The sequence below is a fragment of the Electrona antarctica genome (genome assembly GCF_951216825.1).
Source record: "Electrona antarctica genome assembly, chromosome: 10".
Classification (NCBI taxonomy): domain Eukaryota; kingdom Metazoa; phylum Chordata; class Actinopteri; order Myctophiformes; family Myctophidae; genus Electrona; species Electrona antarctica.
In genome coordinates, this window is record NC_136791.1 from 23,234,843 (window position 1) to 23,257,342 (window position 22,500).

Here is a 22,500-nt window from a genome sequence, read left to right on the forward strand (position 1 = left end):
AAAAGCTGAAGAACTCTAAAAAACAAACAAAATTATTCTCACAGTGTCTACTTTCTACAACACATGTGGGGACACTTGGCCCTCACAAGTATAGTAACACACGCACACACACACACACACACGTACACACACACCGCGCGTGCTGCGCTACAGTGTGTTGTAGCACTAAGTGTATAAGTGTCACTCTCACACGAGAGCACGCAGTGAAGCACATTAGCTTTGCGGCGCGAGGCCTAGCATACCCGCTGTGCCAAATAGCACCTGTACTACGGCTGATATTATTATGGTCCCTGTATGGCAACCCACAGAACGCACTGCTGCTTCTGTTGCATCATCATGCAGCCTGTTTCATTTACACAGCAGGCTTTGTTCTTTTTGGGGGGGATTTCACTCCCACACACACGCACGCACGCGCACGCATACGCACGCATGCGCGCACACACACGCACGCACGCACACACTCACAGCACACCCTCTATACCAGTGGTTCCCAAAGTGGGGTCCGGGGACCCCCAGGGGTCCTTGAAGGAGTTCCAGGGGGTCCCCCAGCTAAATGATAGTTTGGAACCAAAATGGTTCCAAACTATGGACTGCTATTTTTTCATTCCATTTGTTACACTCTCAGAGTTAAATTAACATTGATTTTACAATATACAGTATAAATTGGGGGTCCCAGAGATAGAAATGCCATTCAATGAGGGTCCGTAGACTAATGCATGTCAAACTGGGGGTCCTTGAAATTAAACGGGTTGAGAATCACCGCTAGAGCTGTAAAAATCTTCTCTTATGGGGGTCCCTGGCATGTCATTTCAAATGGGGGGTACGCGGGCTAATTAGTGTCAATTTGGAGGTCTTTGACATGAGAAAGTTTGGGAACCACTGCTCTGTACCACAACCAAAATTATTGGTAAAACACTACGACTGAATTGATATTATAACATTCATATAAAACAATATTAAAGTAAAATGCCATGGCATCTTTTTTTCTTTTCTTTTTTTTTAACAATATTATTAACCCATTAAGACCTGAATCCGATTTTACAAATGCCTTCTAAACCAGTAATTCTCACACTTTCTCAATGATTTAAAAAAAAATAGCAGTTGTACAGTTGCACGGCATGAAAAATATTGACTTCTATGATGGTGAGCAGCATAATCGATGCATATTATGAACAAGCCAGACGTCTTGCTATAGGCCGTTTAACAAGGAAACAGAGACGCGGTGTAATAAAACACGTTGGAGTTATATACGTCCGTGTCGGAATCTATAAGGCGCTGGCGGACTCGTAAACGTTGGGAGCTTTTGCATCGGAATGAGCCGAATTTCACTCTGGCAGGAATATACACCAGAACATGTGTCAATTTTCCACATGAAATCATGAGGGGGACATTGCGTTTTCAGTCCGCGACTCACTGGGACTCTGCATTTAACAGTATATGCACTGTGACTGTCTGCTAGTGGTGGAGAAAAGCACTCACAATTTGTACTTAAGTAAAAGTATCAATACTGCAATATATTCTAATACAGTATATTCAACTATCCTATATTACAATTGAAAACATGTGCCCAAAAGCACGCACAGGAACAAAAGGCACCAGCTACTACGTCACTGACACGCTGCAACACGCTGCAACACACACTGCAACAACACACTAACACGTCACACACTTACCCTCCGCGTCGTTGGTTCCCTATCTCCTCATGTCGCGCCGCACGGCCACAATCGACACCAGCCGCGTTAAAATTGTCATCGCACTGCCACTACAGCCGGCTCCCGTCCACACTCGCAAACAATATCAATAGCAATAATAAACACAAACACGCCACAAGCACCGACACCCCCGCCTAATTTGTTGCCACGTCTATGAAAACAAGCACAGAAAAAATGCCATTCAACACGCTACTTACACACACTACCACTCGCTTACAATACGCGGACCTGGCAACACTACATTCTCTCTCCCATTTGCTCAGAGCCCACCACGTGACCCACACAGGGAGGGAGACGATTGCGTGCTGCTTCTATGTACAGGATTCTATAGGTCACCACTTTTGGTGTGACACACATACGGCTTCTGTTTACTAATATGCGTTGTCAACACGTGCTGAGTTGACAAACATTGACCGACTTCGGAGAAGACTGATAGTTTCTCCTTTACTACTTAGGCTGTGGAAGTATTCACACTAGGCAACTTTTGCATTTATTGGCATTGCCAATTTGGGGAGAACAGGAGGACGAGGAGGTGATCAAGCTCCACAACACCACATTGGTAGGTAGCCTCAAGGCTGCATTTATTTGCCTTCTTTTTCCTCTCGAGGCTGCATGGGATGATGTGAACCCCTCCAGCAGGCTAGGGAGCACCGCTCCGGTTAGCGGAAAATGACCGCGGGGTGCGGGTTGCCAGGTTTTTTTATAAGTAAAGTATTTACATTCAATTAAAAAAACATATCTATATAATACATTTTAATTTACGTCATATTTAGCGGCATTTCGACCTAATTTCTCTGTTCTTTGTCAATGGCAAATATTGAGACGTGTGGGGACTAAAGCTGTATATAGGAGGGCCCTCAAACACATTAGTTCATAACTTTTCATCGTGCTCCTAAAAAAAAAAGTGGCATTGACAATTTGGGGAGAAAAGGAGGACGAGGAGGTGATCAAGCTCCACAACACCACATTGGGAGGTAGCCTCAAGGCTGCATTTATTTGCCTTCTTTTTCCTCTCGAGGCTGCATGGGATGATGTGAACCCCTCCAGCAGGCTAGGGAGCACCGCTCCGGTTAGCGGAAAATGACCGCGGGGTGCGGGTTGCCAGGTTTTTTTATAAGTAAAGTATTTACATTCAATTAAAAAAACATATATATATAATACATTTTAATTTACGTCATATTTAGCGGCATTTCGACCTAATTTCTCTGTTCTTTGTCAATGGCAAATATTGAGACGTGTGGGGACTAAAGCTGTATATAGGAGGGCCCTCAAACACATTATTTCATAACTTTTCATCGTGCTCCTACAAAAAAATGTGTGCTACTAGCCGCAATTACATACACAGTTAAAATAATAAGAAATTTGCGCCAACGACTGCGTCGACACCTGGCGTGGAACAAACGGGACGAACCGAGGCGCATATATGGATAACAACACTACACGCGCGCTGCAACACAAAACAGCTGCATACAACGCGTGTCACTGTGCACTTCTGTATCTGTGGACTTCTGTATCGCAACGCGGGCCAACGCAACTCTGGGATGAGCGGGCCGAAGGCCCGCGAAATTCTAGTTCCGTTACAAGTGAAAGTCCGGAATTCACAATGTACTTGAGTAAAAGTACGAAAGTATTGGCATCAAAATGTACTTAAAGTACTACAAAGGTAAAAAGTACTCATTATGCAGGATGTGCCATCTCAAGTTTTCAAATGTATAAACTACTTCTATCCCACTACATCTCAGACCTGGCTTTTTTGCATTCATCCTTTTGATGGTGATGTATGTTCTGTACATATAAAACATTGTCAATAAACATATCAATCAATCAATCAATCAATCAAGTAATCAATCCTCTCCTGGGGATAAGGATAACACAATTGCAGGGGGTTGGAAACTATCCATCATTTCCTTAGCGATTATAATATATATTTTTTTAGATTAATTAAATAAATGTTGCACTTTTATATGCACACACAGTATATGCCAGATGGAAACACCATTATGTCCAAAACTCTAGCTCTAACTCGCGCCACGTTTGGAGCTTCCAGATCTGCTACTTTTGATGCTTTTGTGTGACTGTAGTCTGTAGATCGAGTAGGGTTTGATTTAGGAGGAAAACACACACAAATTGGATTGTGGAGATGAGAGGTTTCCACCTGACAGAAGATATATCCCTACCACGGGAAATGTTGAAGATAATTATTGTTTTTTTTTGTTTTTCTTCTTTTAAGAAGGGGTGAGTCTGCATGGTGAGTGGTGAACAAAACTCCAGCAATTACTGTGAATTTGGTTAATCGCCTGCCGCCTGTCAAAACCACGTCGCGTCAAGGCGGCCATCAAACGTCGTCGGGGCCACCGGCGGCAACGCAAGCCAAGTACCAACGGAACAACGTGTAAATAAACAATGAGCTAGTTTCCTACACCACCCCTCTCTCTCTCTCTCTCTCTCTCTCTCTTGTTCACTCTCTTCGGCTACGGCGCTAATCCTCCCGTTGATGCTAAACTGACAGGGAACGTCATGAGAATCCACCAGCCGCCGTCAGAGAAGGGGGGTGGGGTTGGAGAATGAAGTTGACAAGGAGAAGGATTGGACTGGATTAGATATCTGTGCTTTGGCACTTGGCTTTATTTCATGTCGGCCTTGGCGGGGTGCGCTTGTAGTTTCGAGGGGAGGGGAGGAGGCGCAGGGAGAGGAGAGGGGAGAGGAGAGGAGGGGGTAAATATTTGATGAAGGCCATTGTGCTGTTGGACTTGCTGCATGCTGCCTTTATAGGGACCAGCCAGAGCCATCTAATAGAAGAAGTTGCGATATTGAGGGGGCAGAAAACAGCACGGTCACCTGCTTCATGTACTCGCGCGAGCCCATAGACTCCAATGCATTCCGTAAACTTCCGTTTTTTCCCTATATTTGAAGCCTTCAAATAGGGACAAACCAATAGAAGTCTGTGTAGAAGAGCCGCCATTGGACTGGCCCCATGAAGTGAACGGAGTTTGCGTAACTGAGTCTGTCTCTACTCTCTATGGCTCTGGGAGCAGCTAATAAAGATGTTCAGCAGCCAGCCAGGGTGTTGTTGGCCATTACATTGGGCCAGAAGTGGACAGAGTACCCTTGAGTCAAAGACAAGTACAGGCACTACGCTGGTCAACTATCACTCATGAGTACTAAAGTACAGGCACTATCCTGGTCAACTATCACTCATGAGTACTAAAGTACAGGCACTATGCTGGTCAACTATCACTCATGAGTACTAAAGTACAGGCACTATCCTGGTCAACTATCACTCATAAGTACTAAAGTACAGGCACTATGCTGGTCAACTATCACTCATGAGTACTAAAGTACAGGCACTACGCTGGTCAACTATCACTCATGAGTACTAAAGTACAGGCACTCTCCTGGTCAACTATCACTCATGAGTACTAAAGTACAGGCACTATGCTGGTCAACTATCACTCATGAGTACTAAAGTACAGGCACTATCCTGGTCAACTATCACTCATGAGTACTAAAGTACAGACACTATGCTGGTCAACTATCACTCATGAGTACTAAAGTACAGGCACTATCCTGGTCATCTATCACTCATGAGTACTAAAGTACAGACACTATGCTGGTCAACTATCACTCATGAGTACTAAAGTACAGGCACTATGCTGGTCAACTATCACTCATGAGTACTAAAGTACAGACACTATGCTGGTCAACTATCACTCATGAGTACTAAAGTACAGGCACTATCCTGGTCAACTATCACTCATGAGTACTAAAGTACAGGCACTATCCTGGTCAACTATCACTCATGAGTACTAAAGTACAGGCACTATCCTGGTCAACTATCACTCATGAGTACTAAAGTACAGGCACTATCCTGGTCAACTATCACTCATGAGTACTAAAGTACAGGCACTATGCTGGTCAACTATCACTCATAAGTACTAAAGTACAGGCACTATGCTGGTCAACTATCACTCATGAGTACTAAAGTACAGGCACTATGCTGGTCAACTATCACTCATGAGTACTAAAGTACAGGCACTATGCTGGTCAACTATCACTCATGAGTACTAAAGTACAGGCACTATGCTGGTCAACTATCACTCATAAGTACTAAAGTACAGGCACTATGCTGGTCAACTATCACTCATGAGTACTAAAGTACAGGCACTATGCTGGTCAACTATCACTCATGAGTACTAAAGTACAGGCACTATGCTGGTCAACTATCACTCATGAGTACTAAAGTACAGGCACTATGCTGGTCAACTATCACTCATAAGTACTAAAGTACAGGCACTATGCTGGTCAACTATCACTCATGAGTACTAAAGTACAGGCACTATGCTGGTCAACTATCACTCATGAGTACTAAAGTACAGGCACTATGCTGGTCAACTATCACTCATGAGTACTAAAGTACAGGCACTATCCTGGTCAACTATCACTCATGAGTGAAAGTTTGCTCGGTCAAATTTGTACCGGAGTGCTTTTTAAAAGTGCACGAGGGCAGACTACAACAAATGCCTTCTAAATCAGTAGTTCTGACACTTTCGAGATTTTGTCCAAAATCACGCCTTCCATCATTTTTCAAAGGTCTTTGGAGAGAGATTAGACCTTTTTTTTTGGTGGGGGGTTGTGGTGGTGGTGGGGGGGGGGGGTTCTTGAAAGTGTGAGAACTTCCACCCAGTTAGATTAGAAGGCATTCAGGTCTCAATGGGTTAAATGTAGCATCTTGTGCCCCTTGAATAAGGAAGGGTCTGTTGAGCTCAGTGTCTGTCTGCTATAGCTGTCTGTCTGCTAGCTGACATGTCTGTCTGTCTGTCTGCTAGCTGTCTGTCTGCTAGCTGTCTGTCTGCTAGCTGACATGTCTGTCTGTCTGCTAGCTGTCTGTCTGCTAGCTGTCTGTCTGTGAGCTGTCTGTCTGCGAGCTGTCTGTCAGTCTGCTAGCTGTCTGTCTGCTAGCTGTCTATCTGCTAGCTGTCTGTCTGCGAGCTGTCTGTCTATCTATCTGCTAGCTGTCTGTCTATCTGCTAGCTGTCTGTCTGCGAGCTGTCTGTCTATCTCCTAGCTGTCTGTCTGCTAGCTGTCTATCTGCTAGCTGTCTGTCTGTGAGCTGTCTGTCTGTCTGCTAGCTGTCTGTCTGTCTGCTAGCTGTCTATCTGCTAGCTGTCTGTCTGCGAGCTGTCTGTCTATCACCTAGCTGTCTGTCTGTCTATCTGATAGCTGTCTGTCTGCTAGCTGTCTATCTGCTAGCTGTATATATCTGCTAGATGCCTGTCTGTCTGCTAGCTGTCTGTCTGTGAGCTGTCTGTCTGCTAGCTGTCTGTTTGTCTGTCTCACTGCCACCAACTGGCCATTTGCAAAGTGAAGCAGAGGCACTCCCTGTACTGCTCTGCTCTGTCTGTGTCTCTCTATCTGTCCTCTCTCACTCCCTTTCTCATCTCCTGCACCTTGAGCTCTCTCTCTCTCTCTCCCTCTCTCTCTCCTTTTTCCCTCTCTCTCTCTCTCCTTTTTCCCTCTCTCTCTCTCTCTCTCTCTCTCTCTCTCCTTTTTCCCTCTCTCTCTCTCTCTCTCTCTCTCTCTCTCTCTCTCCTTTTTCCCTCTCTCTCTCTCTCTCTCTCTCTCTCTCTCTCTCTCTCCTTTTTCCCTCTCTCTCCGGTCGCCGTCCTCTCTCTCTCTCTCTCTCTCTGAATCTCTGTATCCCCCCCCCACCCCTCTCTCTCTCCATTCCTCTGGCCCTATACAACCAGCCCTGGGCCGCCCGCCCGCTTTGCTCCGACGATGGCTGTTACCATGACAACGCTCGCCGTTTCTTTCGGTTCCCTTTTCGCAAAAAAAATAATGAAGACAATGTGTTTTCCATTTAGATGAGTTGTGTGGCGGTGCTGTGTGGCTGTAGCAGCAGACAGGCAGCAGTGCTGTGGAGATATGGAGTGTCCATCTTGCCTCCTCTTTCACTGCGGAGGAAATGGAATAGAAATGGGTCTCTAACCTCCCTCCCTCTCACCCTCTCCTTGCTATTACTTCACTTTCCCCAGTCCCCGCTCGCACGCACGCACGCACGCACGCACGCACGCACGCACGCACGCACGACTATACATGTGAGGACAGCAACATAGGACGGAGATGAATGACATTTTTTTTTCTCCTTCATGTCACGATTTGTATCGTAACAAGCACACCGTTGCACATGATGACATCCGCAAGCTCTGACTCGTTCTGAGCCTGATGTGGGTCCGCTTAATCTCTCCTGCTTGTGTGTGTCACACCGCTGCACGGCCAAGTATAGGGCATTCATTTACAACAGAGAAATGGAAGAAGTTTCACCTATATTCAGGACGGGAACCCCTTTTTGGTGTTTTAAACATTATGAAATACTTTAGCTATTGAAAAATAGCAGGTCGTACAAGGTCGTTGTAGATCTGCTATTTATTTTTTAAATGTGCTAATGTGGTGCAAATGTTTGAATATATATTCTTTCAGAGAGAACGTTTCTTTGCTTCTGGGGGGGTCCCTGGAACAACATATTTTCCAAATACATACAGTATGATTTGGGGGTCCAAATACATATGATTTGGGGGTTCAAATACATATCATTTGTGGGTCCAAATACATATGATTTGGGGGTCCAAATACATATGATTTGGGGGTCCAAATACATATCATTTTGGGATTCAAGTACATATCATTTTGGGATTCAAGTACATATCATTTGGGGGTGCTTGACATGAAAACTGAGGACCCCCTCCCTCGAAAATGAGATCTCAAGTTGATTATCCTCCAAATAAACTTAACATGTTAACAAATTAATAACCAGTTTGAGAGCCACTGCTGTTTGTTGCGTGTAAAAACACATATGCATGCATATATATATATATATATATATATATATATATATATATACAGTAGTGTGCTTATTAAATATGCATGCTGTGCATTGAGCTTAGGAGGCCAATTATCCCACCTAGCTCCTTCACAATGGCTGATAATGAATACCCCTGCAGTCTCTCTCCCTTTCTCCCCCCGCCCCCCCCCCGCCTCTCTCTCTCTCTCTCTAGTGGTGAAAACTAACTTACTCATGTACTAAGTACATGTACTCAAGTACGGTACGTTGTAACTGACAGTAGGCCTACAGTATGGTAGAGAATAATATGACGTATACAGTCAGGGTGGTTGTATTTGGTCTCCCTGCTCTTCTATGGAGACATTTAGATCGTGTCAAAGGTCGTGTCTCACCTAGACACAGGATCTGACACGAATTCTGACTTGATGGTCAAGATTACATTTATCCCCTGAGCAAGAAGGCAGGCACTATTAGCTCAATGGTTAAAAAATAAAAAAATGTCAGCGTGTGTGTGTGTGTGCAGGAAACCGGGTTCAAATCTGGGGTAGAAGAGGAAAGTCACACAGTGCCTCTTTACGTAAAAACAAAAAGAAAATCTGAGTACTTCTGATGCTGCGTACACACGGGCAGATGCAAAGATACAGTCTACCATTCATTGTCAATGGATGCACAGCGACACGAAGATGCAAAGATGCAGTCTACCATTCGTTGTCAATGGATGCACAGCGACATGAAGATGCAAAGATGCTGTCTACCATTCGTTGTCAATGGAAGCACAGCGACATGAAGATGCAAAGATACAGTCTACCATTCGTTGTCAATGGATGCACAGCGACACGAAGATGCAAAGATGCAGTCTACCATTCGTTGTCAATGGATGCACAGCGACACGAAGATGCAAAGATGCAGTCTACCATTCGTTGTCAATGGAAGCACAGTGACACGAAGATGCAAAGATGCAGTCTACCATTCGTTGTCAATGGAAGCACAGCGACACGAAGATGCAGTCTACCATTCGTTGTCAATGGAAGCACAGCGACATGAAGATGCAAAGATGCATACAAACGTTTGTAGCTGCTGCAAAAGCTACAGCAAAAAGGCTGAGCTGGTTTCAACTTCAGCTACAAAGACACAAAGCAGCATTGTTCCGCCACAGACAGTATATCCATACAGGCGTAACTGTAACTGTAATGCTGTGCTCAGACGGGCAAAAGATACAAAGATGCAAATTTGTAGCCGTTGTATAGATTTTGCAGCAGCTACAAACGTCGGATGCGTCTTTGCATCTTCATGTCGCTGTGCTTCCATTTGATAATGAAATGGTAGACTGCAGCTTTGCATCTGCCCGTGCGTTCACACAAGGCAGATGCAAAGATACAAAGATCACAGGCGTTTGCATCTTTGGGGGGGCGGCAGCTACGGTACAAACGTCGGATGCATCTTTGCATCTCCATGTCGCTGTGCTTCCATTGACAACGAATGGTGGTCCGTAGATTTGCATCTGATCCGCCCGTGCTAGTGAACGCAGCATCAGTGTCTCTGGCCCACGAGAGCCTCCAGATGAGGCTGTTCCAGCGTGCAGTATTTCCATCATGCGATGTGACAGCGATCTCTTCAACATGATCACAGTGCTGCCAGCAGCACTGAGAGAGCTGTTTCCCTGCTCTGCCACATGCTGTACATCAAATATGCATGTGTGTGGGAAGAGAGAGCGAGAGAGAGAGAGAGAGAGAGAGGCAGCATCACTGGAATACTTGAAAGCCCCCATATGGTGAAGCATGCCTCTCATCAAAGAGCTGCCATCAACACACACGCGCACACGCACACACACGCGCGCGCGCGCACGCACACACACACACACACACACACACACACAATCGTCTCTGTCAGGTTGAAGGGTTGAAGTCCAAAACGGTTGAGGTTTCTGCCCCGACAGTACAGTTCTATATAATGTGTTTGTATACACTCTGTCTCTCTCTCTCTCTGCCACTCTCTCTACCACTCGCATGCACGTGTGAGTGTGCGCGTGCCGTTGCAGGTGTGTGTGTGTGTGAGTCATAGAAGGATCAAACATGGATGTCTTTATCACACAGAGCCGTGTAAACAGAACTCACGCAGACAGGATGTTAAATACAGCCTGAACCGTCTTACAGTGTGACTTTAACCCATTTAGACCATGAGAATTGATTCTATACAAATGTCTTCTAAATCCTGACAGTTTTCTGAAAAACTAGGAAAAACTAGAATTATCTGTATTTGGCCGAGGACCCCCATCTGAAAACATGTTGTTCCAGGGACCCCCCCCAGAAGCAAAGATGTGAGTTAAAAATGTTCGCTGTGAAAGATATTCAAAGACCACGTTTTCACAATTTCTCAAAAATAGCAGATCTACAAGCTCATAGCGCGGCACTCTGTGCCACGCTATAAACTCTGTCAATGGCGTTTTGAATGTTTGTCTAGACAAGACAAAGATTAAACCTGTATATAGGAGGGGCTAGCACCCCTCAAAATGTAAAAAAAAGAAGAAGAAAAAATCACACCCGTGTGAGGTGAGGGGCGCTAATATATTAAAGTCTAACTCATGTTGATTAGGTGATGTAATGGTGATTTAAAACAAACGGTGCAAACACAAACATTAAACGCCATTAACAATAAAGAGACAATATGATGTAATGAGGCACATTATGACGTAAATTTTCCCTTCATTGTCAATGGTGTTTACAAAACAAACATTGAACTAAAGACAACCATTAAACCTGTACAGGTATAGGAGGGGCTAGTGCCCCTCAAAAATAGCAGATGAACAAGCTGTCAAAGTGACACCACTGTTCTCAATCTATAAGAGTTTTCTGAAAAATCACACCCGTGTGAAGTGAGGGGCGCTCTTATCATCGTACATCATCATGACATAAAATAGACATAATGCCTATTTGCTCAGACATTATGACGTAAAGTTCTCCATTCATTGTCAATAGGAATTTAATGTTTGTGCAGGACGGAAATCTACACTAATAGCTGAATATAGGAGGGGATAGCTAGCGCCCCTGAAAAACGTATGTTGCTGTATGGCAGACCCATGCAGTGTCACCTCATAACAAATTTTTTGAGGTTTTTGATTTTTTTTTGGGCAAAAATCAGTGCTATAGACCAATTATTTGTTTACAAACCTTGGGACTGGGCGCACGGGTGACTGTTTCCGAACAGATCTCCAAACCTGTTGTTTTGGGGAGCGCTGGTTTCCTCTTGTGTGTTAGCTAGTGAGATGCACCCTAGAATACATTTATACTTCAAAGCGCAACAGTATTGCGCACAGAGAACAGCTGATATACAAGCTCACATCGCATCGCGGATGCGACTATTGTGAGTGTAGAGGTCTGCGTGTGCGTCACCATCGTGGGACGAAGCATAAATTATACTTGATGGGCTGCAGGTGCATGTGCAGCCATGGACAAACAGGCTCTGCTGCCGTGATCATGAGTGCACCTCCCGTTCTTATGACAGCGACTGGAGGTGTGGTTTTGAGGACAACTACTTTGATTTACTATTATTGTTCACACACAACAGAAACCACACTGGGAGAAAAAACCTCTTAACTCCATTGGACCCTCAAAATGTCTGCTCTCATGGAAGTAATTGACAATATATAAAGTTACAACACCAACTTTGATGAGGCTCTATTGCTTTGTTTTAAAAATATAAGGTTTTCTTAATTTCCTGAAAAATGAACATTTTGGAGTTTCCTCCCAACAGCAGAGGTATGCTACTTTACATGCAGTGGTGGGAAGTAACTATACTTATACTTATTACTTAAGTACAATTTTACTACTACTTTCCAATACTTTAACTTCTCCACTACATCTCAGAGGCAAATGTTCTACTTTTACTCCACTCAATTATTTGAAAACGTATTTACTAGTTACTTACTGTAGATTTTGATTATTATTACAAAACATAAAGTAGCCACTTCAGTCCTATACATGTCGGCCATTAGCCCGATCTACAAGCTCTCGATGTGACGCATTCAATTGCGAGCTGGTAGATCTGGTGTTTTCAAATGATTTTTTTTACACATTCGAAAACTTGAAACAGGACATTCTGCACAATGAGTACTTTGGTACTTTTGGTACTTAAGTACATTTTGAAGCCAATACTTTTGTACTTTTACTCAAATACATTTTGAATTCCGGACAATCACTTAAGTAAAAAAAAGAAAGGGACGCTCGTATCATCATACATCATCTACATTCTGGCCAATCAATAGTAATTGATTTTGGGCGGGAACCCTTTTTGGTGTTTTAAGCATTATGTTATGTTTTAGCTATTGAAAAATAACAGATTACAAGCTCATAGCGCGGCAAATCTGCTATTTTTGAAAAATTTTGAAAATGTGGTGCAAACCTTTTAATATATATTATTTCAGAGTTTTTAACTCAATTCTTTGCTTCTGGGGGGTCCCTGGAACAACATATTTTCAGATGGGGGTCGGCGGCCAAATACATATAATTCTGGGGGTCCTTGACATAGAAACTTTCAGGATTTCGAAGACATTTGTAGAATCTTGTGTCAGGTCTAAATGGGTTAATGTTTGTGTTTACGCAGGCACTCAAAACTGGCCATTCATTATCAAAGGCATTTAAAGTTTGTGTTTACATGCACACTAACAAAGCTGCACATAGGAGGGGCTCGCGCCTCTCCGAATGTGTGAGTACTTTTTCCACCACTGATTATGTATGTTCTCTATATGTGAAAATGTATACAGTCCACTGATGAGGAATAGACGGGGAGGGGGGGGGGGGGGTTGTTACACTGCCAGAGTCAGACAGAATGACCGCAGTATGCTCTCTCTCTGTGTGTGTGTGTGCGTGTGCGTGTGCGTGTGCGTGTGTGTGTGTGTGTGTGTGTGTGCGTGTGCGTGTTTACAGTGGAAACAGTGAGTCTGGGACATTTTCGCTGGGTCTCTTTTCCACTGTTTATGGAGAGCGGTGGAGGAGCAACACTTCCTGAGAGGAGGGCCAGTTTTCCTTCTCCCTCCCAAGCCTTCCCCGCCGACGCCGAGCCCAGCCCAGCGCTCTATACTGTAGCTGTCTCCAATTCATGTTTTCCACCCCGGTTGCCCCGGTAAACACATGTGCCGAGACCCCAGGATATTTCACTTTCAAAAAAAGAATTTGGCCATCTTTATCGTCTACTCAGAGGCTTTTTGTGAAGACCCCAGATAGTTTTTAAGTTGTTCGATTCAGTATTTCGATTTTTTAATCTATTTTAGCTGCCGCGCCCTCTTCTTTCACAAACCCCTCATTTTTGAGGGGCGCTAGCCCCTCCTATATACAGCTTGTCCCCACACGTCTCAATATTTGCCATTGACAATGAAATTTTACGTCATATGTAGACGAGCAAATCGGCTAACCAATCACTATACAGTTTTTGTCCCCACACGTCTCAATATTTGCCACTGAAAGGAGAAATTAGGTCAAATGTCCGCCAAATATGACGTAAATTTGTGGCAACACAATTTACATCATATGTAGACGAACAAATCGGCATACCACATCACATAAATTCAGTCCTTCATGAGATGATGTAGGATGTATAATAAGATAAGAACGCCCCTCACTTCACACAGGTGTGCTTTTTTTGTTAAGTGGTGAGTTTCGTGGTCTGCTTGGGTTTTCTATCTGTTCTTGGTGGTCATGGCAGCCAGTTCCCACCTGATGTTGTGTGGGAGTTCCGACAGATCCAGACCGTACTGAATAACTGCTAGCTTGCTTAACGTCTTCAGACTAGGACTCAAATCTAAGATATACAGGTGATCACGCAAGAGGATGACACGATCTCCCACAATGCAACAGCACAGACTAGACACTGGACTTGGCCAAGCCTGTCCCCTTGAGCTCAACCTTCTTCCAGGAGAAGGTCTCTGGAATGAATTTCCACAGGTCACATCTGAGGATCCCGTACTGGTTTGTACCACCAATTAGGTCTACCAGTATGTACAGCTCTCCATTGTAGGCAAAGGCTGAATGATCCCAGCGTCCTGCTGGAAGAACCAGTGGAGAAGGCGTGCTCATCCAGATGTTTGTCTCTGTGTCAAACACTGATACCTTGATCCTGTCCACAAAACACCCAAATACAAACATCTTTGTCCCGATCATGGAGGCAGATAAATGAGACCATGCAAAATGTGGAGGGGTGCCACTTATGTTAATTAAAGTCCAGAACATTGTGGTGATGTCCAACTTGTACGTGTCATTAAAAGGACACCAAGCCTGGTCGACTCCTCCATGGACATACATGACCTTCCCCAAGCCACAGGCTGAGTGGCCACTCCTCCCCCCTGGAACGGTCCCGGAAACCACAGGCTTGACCCATCTGTGGGTGTCGACATCAAACCCATAAAGCACGTTGCAGTAAGACGACCAAGCGGTAAGGCCTCCCCAGATGTAAACCATATCATCCAGCAGTACAGCTGTGTGGCCATGGCGCCTAAAGGGAACCTCAAGGTTACCCTCTCCTCTTCCAGGTGTCTCTGAGAGCAACTTCACCCAGAATAAAGACACTGTGTTGAAGACATTCACATCAATGTGATCTGTGTCATGATCCGCTCCAAATGAGAACACTTTATGTTCCACTGCTACAGCAACATGGCCGAATAGACGTCCTTCCAGACGTCCTTCCAGACGCCCCATCCAGTAAAACATTTCTCACACCAGCTCCGCTGCAGATCAAAGCAGGTTCTTCAAGGGTTGCGCTGTAAGAGGTGAGTCCTATTGTTAACGTTGCAACCTATATTGGTTCAGTGGCACAAACGTCACACAAAGTTTGACAAAACAACAAAGCCGATGGCGTTGAATGGACCAATCAAGTAAGGTGTTGGCTGTTGATCTTCCTAATATGGTAAACTGTTCACCGCTCCTGACCAGGGGCCATCAATATGTCCGTATACGGATAAATATGTCCAGGCACATGTTAGATTTAGTTTTTGAGGTCCTGCTATTTCCAGCTTTGTGTGATTGTACCACGGAAATGATTTGATTGGCTGAGCACGGAATGTGATGTATGATGATAAGAGCGCCCCTTTACAAAACCACTTCAGCCCTACATACATTTCAGCCATTTGAAAATGGCCGATATGCTATTTTCAAACGACTTGTATACATATTTCACATTGGAAAACTCATTATGATTTCTTTCCTGCCCGTTTTCTCCAAAAATATTCCAAAATACATATTTTTGTCAAATCCGGCGTTCAGATGTGAATAGTGATTTTTGATCGCATGGCGGCCGACATAACCGGCATTACCGTTTCTGGAAAGATAAACAACATCGCCAGCTGCTAAGACCACAATGTGCTTTGGGTTTCGTCTCAGTGAAGCGTGTGACAAACACAGAAGCGGGGCTACAAGCTACAAGCTACGAGCTTGTAGCTTGTAGATCTGCATTTTGTTTTTTAATGTGTGCAAATCTTTCACCCAAATCTTTTTAACCCAAATCTTTGCTTCTGGGAGGTCGCTGGAACACCACATTTTGAGATGGGGGTCCGCGGCCAATTACATATATATTTTGGGGTCCTTGACATGAAATAGTTTGAGAACATTTGAAAATGGTCCTCAGGTCTCAATGGGTTAATTTGTGGGGCGGTAAGCTGCCGTTGTCATGCAAGAGTCGGTAAGAGGTGGTGGTGATGCAAAGAGAAAGCAATTCAACCACTTCAGACCTATTTAAAGATGGAGTGCCGTGATGGAGTCACCCAAGCCTCCATATACTGTATGGTCATGTATCGTGACATCACATATCCATATATGGTCACGCATATGGATGTCAGTCTGACATCGCGTCTCCAAGACATGCTATATATGGCCATGAATCGTCTCCATTCCTACCTGTTTTTCATTGTGCATTTCTTGATCAAAGTTGATCCTATATGCCAAAGTAGTCTCGTGTAGCCATGGACAACTATTCCACAATCTCCGAATGCTATATAGTCTGGAACTACAGCTCCCGAAATCTGAGTAAGGAAGCTGCCATTTCCGTTCACGAAAATATCTTTTAAAATATCTTATTCTTTTATTTCCTTTTCTGCTAAGCAACAAGCTTATATATGCTTAGATGATTTCTATTTATATCAGGATAAATGTGCGCGACTGTAAAGACGAAACGGAAGTGGCGAGGAGGCTCCACTTTCCGCTTTATAGTTTACTCATGACAGCTCTTCCGTTGCTTCAGACTGTATGATGAAAGCATTTGAAAAATTGCGAGAGGCTAAGGGCCGATTCATACTCCTATTTTACCACTGTTTCGGCGCTGTAGTGCCGAAATGATTTCGGCTCGTCCGAAATTTTCAGTAGCACCGAAGAGCCGACTTTAGGACGGTACCCGCCCCCCCGAACCTCAAATGACGTCACATTGTAGGCTCTACAGAGCCGAACCGACTTTTATTCGGCTCTAAAATAGGAGTATGAATCGGCCCTAACAGTCTGGTAACGCGAGACTAATGCCAAAGTGACAGCACTCGCCCCAGCAGTCTGCCATCACTCAGGCGGATGGATGCGTGCACACGCCGTTCTGCCTCTCAGCAGTGCGACCTCCACACTCTCACGGAGGAGACTGCCGACGAGCGGCGCCTGCTGTCCGGCCAGGGAACGCCAGTGGCGCCACCGCCAGAGTCTCCACGGAGGCCGACGGCGTCGCGAGACAGCGCCATCTCAGCAGTCCATTTAAACGGCAGTGTTGTTTTTGGCAGGGTCTCTTGAATAGTTTTCATTTAGTTCTATAGTCACATTTTAGTCACCCGGAATGTTTTAGTGTTAGTCTAGATTTAGTCAATTTAGTCGACTAAATGTCATAAGATTTTAGTCGACTAAATCTAAATCTACAGTTGATTTAGTCGAACAAAATGTATTTTGGCGGGCCTTGATGGCGTCGTAATAATTTCACTTGCTGAAAATAGCCGATATACAAGTTCACAACGCTGTAGATCGTCTATTTTCAGCATGCAATAGGGAGGGGTTTAGCACCCCTCAAAAAACCTGATTACTTTTTCCACCACCGATCATGAGTGGTGGGATTAACCTATTTAGACCTGAGACAAGATTCTATAAAATGTCTTCCAAATCATGACGGTTTTCTGAAAAACCTCATGTTTATATGTCAGTGGTGCTCAACGATTTCATGTCAAGGACCCCAAATATTATATGTAATTATATGTAAGAAGCAAAGATTTGAGTTAAAAACGTTCGCTCTGAAAGAATACAGTATATATTCAAAGATTTGCGCCCACATTTTCACGATTTAAAGAAAATAGCAGATCTACAAGCTCATAACGCGGCACTCAGTGCCGCGCTATGAGCTTGTAGATCTGCTATTTTGCAATAGCTAAAGTAGAACATAATGCTTAAAACACCAAAAGGGGTTCCCACCAAAATGCGAGTTAAGAACTGTAGTCTCATTCATGTGGACTGCACTCGCTGACCCTGACTGGCCTTTCATGAGCAGTAAAAAAAAATAAAAGACGATGTAAAATAATATGGCCGTATACGGTAAGTAAGATCCCAGATGACACTATAGGCCGTCTCACGTCACACTGTCCAGATTACACAATAACTCTAACCGGCTTTAACCCATGTAGACCTGAGGACCATTCTACAAAATAATGTCTTCTAAATCATGACAGTTTTCTGAAAAAACCTGTGTTTCTATGTCAGTTTCTATGTCAGTTTCTATGTCAGTTTCTATGTCAGTGGTGCTCAAACTATTTCATGTCAAGGACCAAAATAACGATATGAAATTGGCCGCCATGTCTTTTCTCTCTCTTTCTCTCTCTCTCTTTTTTTCTCCACAGTCAAGAGGACGGATTATATACGAGTAATTTGTCTTCTTTTTAAACCTGAAAAATCTAAAGTTATCTAAATAATAAGGATTAACCAGCATGGACTTAGAAAAGGCTGATTGGATGTAACACGCTCACACGCACGCACATCAGCATGCAAACCATGATATGATATGATCTTATCAGACAGACAGACAGACAGACAGACAGACAGACAGACAGACAGACAGACAGACAGAGCTATGCATTGGACCACCACTGCCAAATTCGGTGCCAGCAGCGTGCCGCCATGACCCGTCAGCCAACAAACAAACAAACAAACAACCAACCAGTCCTTGGCCAGACAGACCTATTGGTCTGGGCTATTATAGGCTGTTAGTGAGAGAACATGTCCTCCATGTGCCCCGGCAGCCACGACCTCATGACCCTCTCCTGAAGCACCTCATAATGTACGGTATACTTCCTGACCCCCCGGGCCGGTCAAAGGGAGTGACCTCACCAATTACACTGTTCTCACACACACACACACACACACACACAGCGCCTTGGCTGTCCGGGAGGCAAAGGGGCCAGAGAGAGAGAGAGAGAGAGAGAGAGACAGAGAGAGGTTAACTACTTAAACACCTGTAAACTGTACTTGACCACGTCTGTCTGCACTAAAGGTTCTCAACCTGTGGGTCACGGAAAAACAGGTGAAATCGCTATGTAACGAGTCCCGCAAATGTTATTTAATTCACCCAAAACATATACGGGACCCAAAGTCCCGTATATGCACGACTCACGAGAGAGAGAGAGAGAGAGAGAGAGAGAGAGAGAGAGAGAGAGAGAGAGAGAGAGAGAGAGAGAGAGAGAGAGAGAGAGGCAGAAAGAGAGAGAGAGAGAGAGAGAGAGAGGCAGAAAGAGAGAGAGAGAGAGAGAGAGAGAGAGAGAGAGAGAGAGAGAGAGAGAGAGAGAGAGGCAGAGAGAGAGAGAGAGGCAGAGAGAGAGAGAGAGTGTGGGGTGATGAGGAGGGTGTCAGTCAGTCTCCTTGTAGGAGAGAGCAGGGTGCCTGGGTGGTTTAATGTCACCTTGTAATAGCATTAAACAGCCTCCCTCCCTCCCTCGCCACACCGTGGCTGTTATGTTTGGTGGGGAAGGAAAGAAAGGAGTGGAGTTAAGAAGCGGCAAGCTGAAAGGCAAGCGGAGCGGTCCAGCGGTACTTATAGAGGGAACACTAGACAAGGTTAGGAGAGAGAGGGAAGGAGAATAGAGAGGAGGGCTGGCAGCGTAGCGTCTCAGGGATAAAGAGAGGACACGAAGGCCAGAGGAGAGGTGGCAGGTGGTGGAGGCACTTTGATTAATGACGGCGCTCTCTGGGCTCTCTCTCTCTCTCTCTCTCTCTCTCTTTCTCTTTCTCTCTCTCTCCTCCCCAGTGGTGTACTGTAAAACACAGGTCCCCAAACAGTGGGCTGGGACCCATTTGTAAGTTTTGTATAATATTTTTTGTTTCCTGCATTTTGTTTTGTAGTACATTTACTCAAAACATTGTACTTAAAGTACAATGTTATGGTACATTAATGGAATGTTTGAGTTTTCTGATACTTTTACTCCACTATGTCTAATTTTGTACTTTGATGTTTCTAACTCCGCTACAATTATTTTTGCTTTTCAGAATTAGATTATTGTCACAAAACAAAACACTAACCAATTTCGACCAGTTTTATGCATCGGCTATAGTAAAAGGTCTTTCTGCGTTACACACAAAACAACAAAACTGAGTTGGAGTACATTTTACTGCCAATACGTTTGTACTTTCACCCAGTCGCACATAAAGGATTCTGTTATCATGTAACAGTGTATGGTTATTGTTACTTTAAAGTGAGTAACCAGAACAAACTTCCTCCACTGCCCTCCTTTCCATCTGTCCATCTTTCCCTCTATTTTAACACTCTTCTCCCCCCCCCCCCCCCCCCCCCCCCCCCATCCTCTCTCTCCCTCCCAGCGGAACCCCCACTCCCCCACACCCCCCCCCCGCCCATCCATCAGACACGCCACCCTGAACGCACACAGCCGGCCAGCCGGGACGGTGGAGACCACCACCCACTCACTACCTCACCGCACCACCCACCCACCCACCGCACCACCCACCCACCCACCCACCGCACCACCCATTACACCAACCACCCACCCACCGCACCACCCCTGGACTACAGGCTAACACCTCCGCAACACCCTGCTATTAACACCGCCTATTCGCTACGGACGCACTTCAGACTGACACAGATTAGAATAGCAGTTCTCTCTGTGTGTGTGTGTGTGTGTGTGTGTGTGTGTGTGTGTGTGTGTGTGTGTGTGCACACGTGTCTATGCTGTGACCTCCAGTGGTTAAAACACCAGTCAATTTCCTCCCCGTCTCTTTAAGTAAGCAGACTGAAGTTCTCTCACTCACACACACACACACACACACACACACACACACACACACACACACACACACACACACACACACACACACACACACACACACACACACACACACACACACACACACACACACACACACACACACACACACACACACACACACACAGAGTTGTAGGTGAACTGTTTACCCTTGGAGAGAAGCCGCTAACCTTTGGATGATGTTCTACTCAGGGAAGAGTTTGCTCCTGAAGCTGCAACATCACGGAGACCGTGATGAATTGCACAGCTACAACCTTTTTAATTTCAAGGACCTCCAGTTTGATATCCAATCCTTTCCAATCCACTTTATTTATATAGCACATTTCACAACTATGGGTTTACAAAGTGCTGTACAGAAAGTTAAAAGCTAAATACACTGTAAAGCTAACACAGAAAACAGCAAAAAACACACACATAACAAAGTCAAACAAAAACTCAAACGTAATTAAAAGCCAAGGTGTAAAGGTGGGTCTTAAGGCGAGATTTAAAAGTCTCAATGGTGGCGGCCAGTTTGTTCTCCATAATTTTTATCCCACGATTTTGTAACCCATTTTTCACCCCTGTGTCAATTATCTAATGTGATCCTGGGCTCTACACACCCTCCGCCAACCTGGGGAGAGCAACGGACTTGAACTCATGCTTCCTTCATGCCTGAGTGTCCAAGTTGCTCCTTTACACCTGACAGGGGGAAGTTTCCCTGGTTGGACGTAGCGCGTGGAAGGAACACGTTATTCCAACCAGTTCCTTTCCCCTCCATCAGGCGCCCCGGCTGGCCAGGGGGAGGCAGTTTAGAGACCAGGATTATACTGCATGTTTTTTGTGAGGGTACCTACCCTAGGGGACACAGGGAGAACATGCAAACTCCACACAGAGTCTTAGCTTACTTGTAATCCTTGATGACTATTTCTATGCATTTGATGTATTGCCATGTGTTGTTCTTGCTTACTGTAAATCGCTCTGGATTAAGAGCGTCTGCTAAATGCCTAAATTGTAAATTGCTCAACTCAAGTCTATTAGCGCCGACCCCAAAAGACCACCCAAAAATAGAAAATGAAGTGGTCGTCAGAACTCACAAAATAAGTACGTCAACACTTTTAATAACGCACACACAGCGGCAGAAGGAGGAAACAGCGTGGGTGTGAAGTCTGGCTTTTGGCAGCATGTCTATTTTATCCTTTGTGAACATCAATGGAAATGTCTTTCTGGCATCTTTCAACCTCTGTGATGCCGACGTGTTGGCTCTGTGCTCTTTTAATATCACCAAATAAAATCAATCAATCAATCCATCCATCCATCCATCCATCCAACCCAGTGTTGATTTTGATAGCAAATTTATATTTAGTTTCAGTCATATGGCCCTACTGTATATTATATTTAGTTTCAGTCATATGGCCCTACTGTATATTATAGTTAGTTTCAGTCATATGGCCCTACTGTATATTATATTTAGTTTCAGTCATATGGCCCTACTGTATATTATATTCAGTTTCAGTCATATGGCCCTACTGTATATTATATTAAGTTTCAGTCATATGGCCCTACTGTATATTATATTTAGTTTCAGTCATATGGCCCTACTGTATATTATATTTAGTTTCAGTCATATGGCCCTATACTGTATATTATATTTAGTTTCAGTCATATGGCCCTACTGTATATTATATTTAGTTGCAGTCATA

At 44.5% G+C, this 22,500-nt stretch overlaps 1 protein-coding gene across 1 annotated transcript in view; it reads right to left on the reverse strand.

Annotated features, from left to right (window-relative positions):
* zmiz1a (zinc finger, MIZ-type containing 1a) overlaps positions 1 to 17,254 on the reverse strand; it is a gene marked incomplete at its 5' end in the record, with an annotated part of 97,084 nt that extends 79,830 nt beyond the window's left edge. The window contains 2 exons of the mRNA XM_079511861.1: positions 14,451 to 14,661; positions 17,136 to 17,254. Of these exons, the coding sequence (XP_079367987.1) occupies positions 14,451 to 14,661; positions 17,136 to 17,254 (330 nt within the window). The remainder of the gene's footprint in view (positions 1 to 14,450; positions 14,662 to 17,135) is intronic.
* Between the last annotated feature and the right edge of the window lie 5,246 nt (positions 17,255 to 22,500).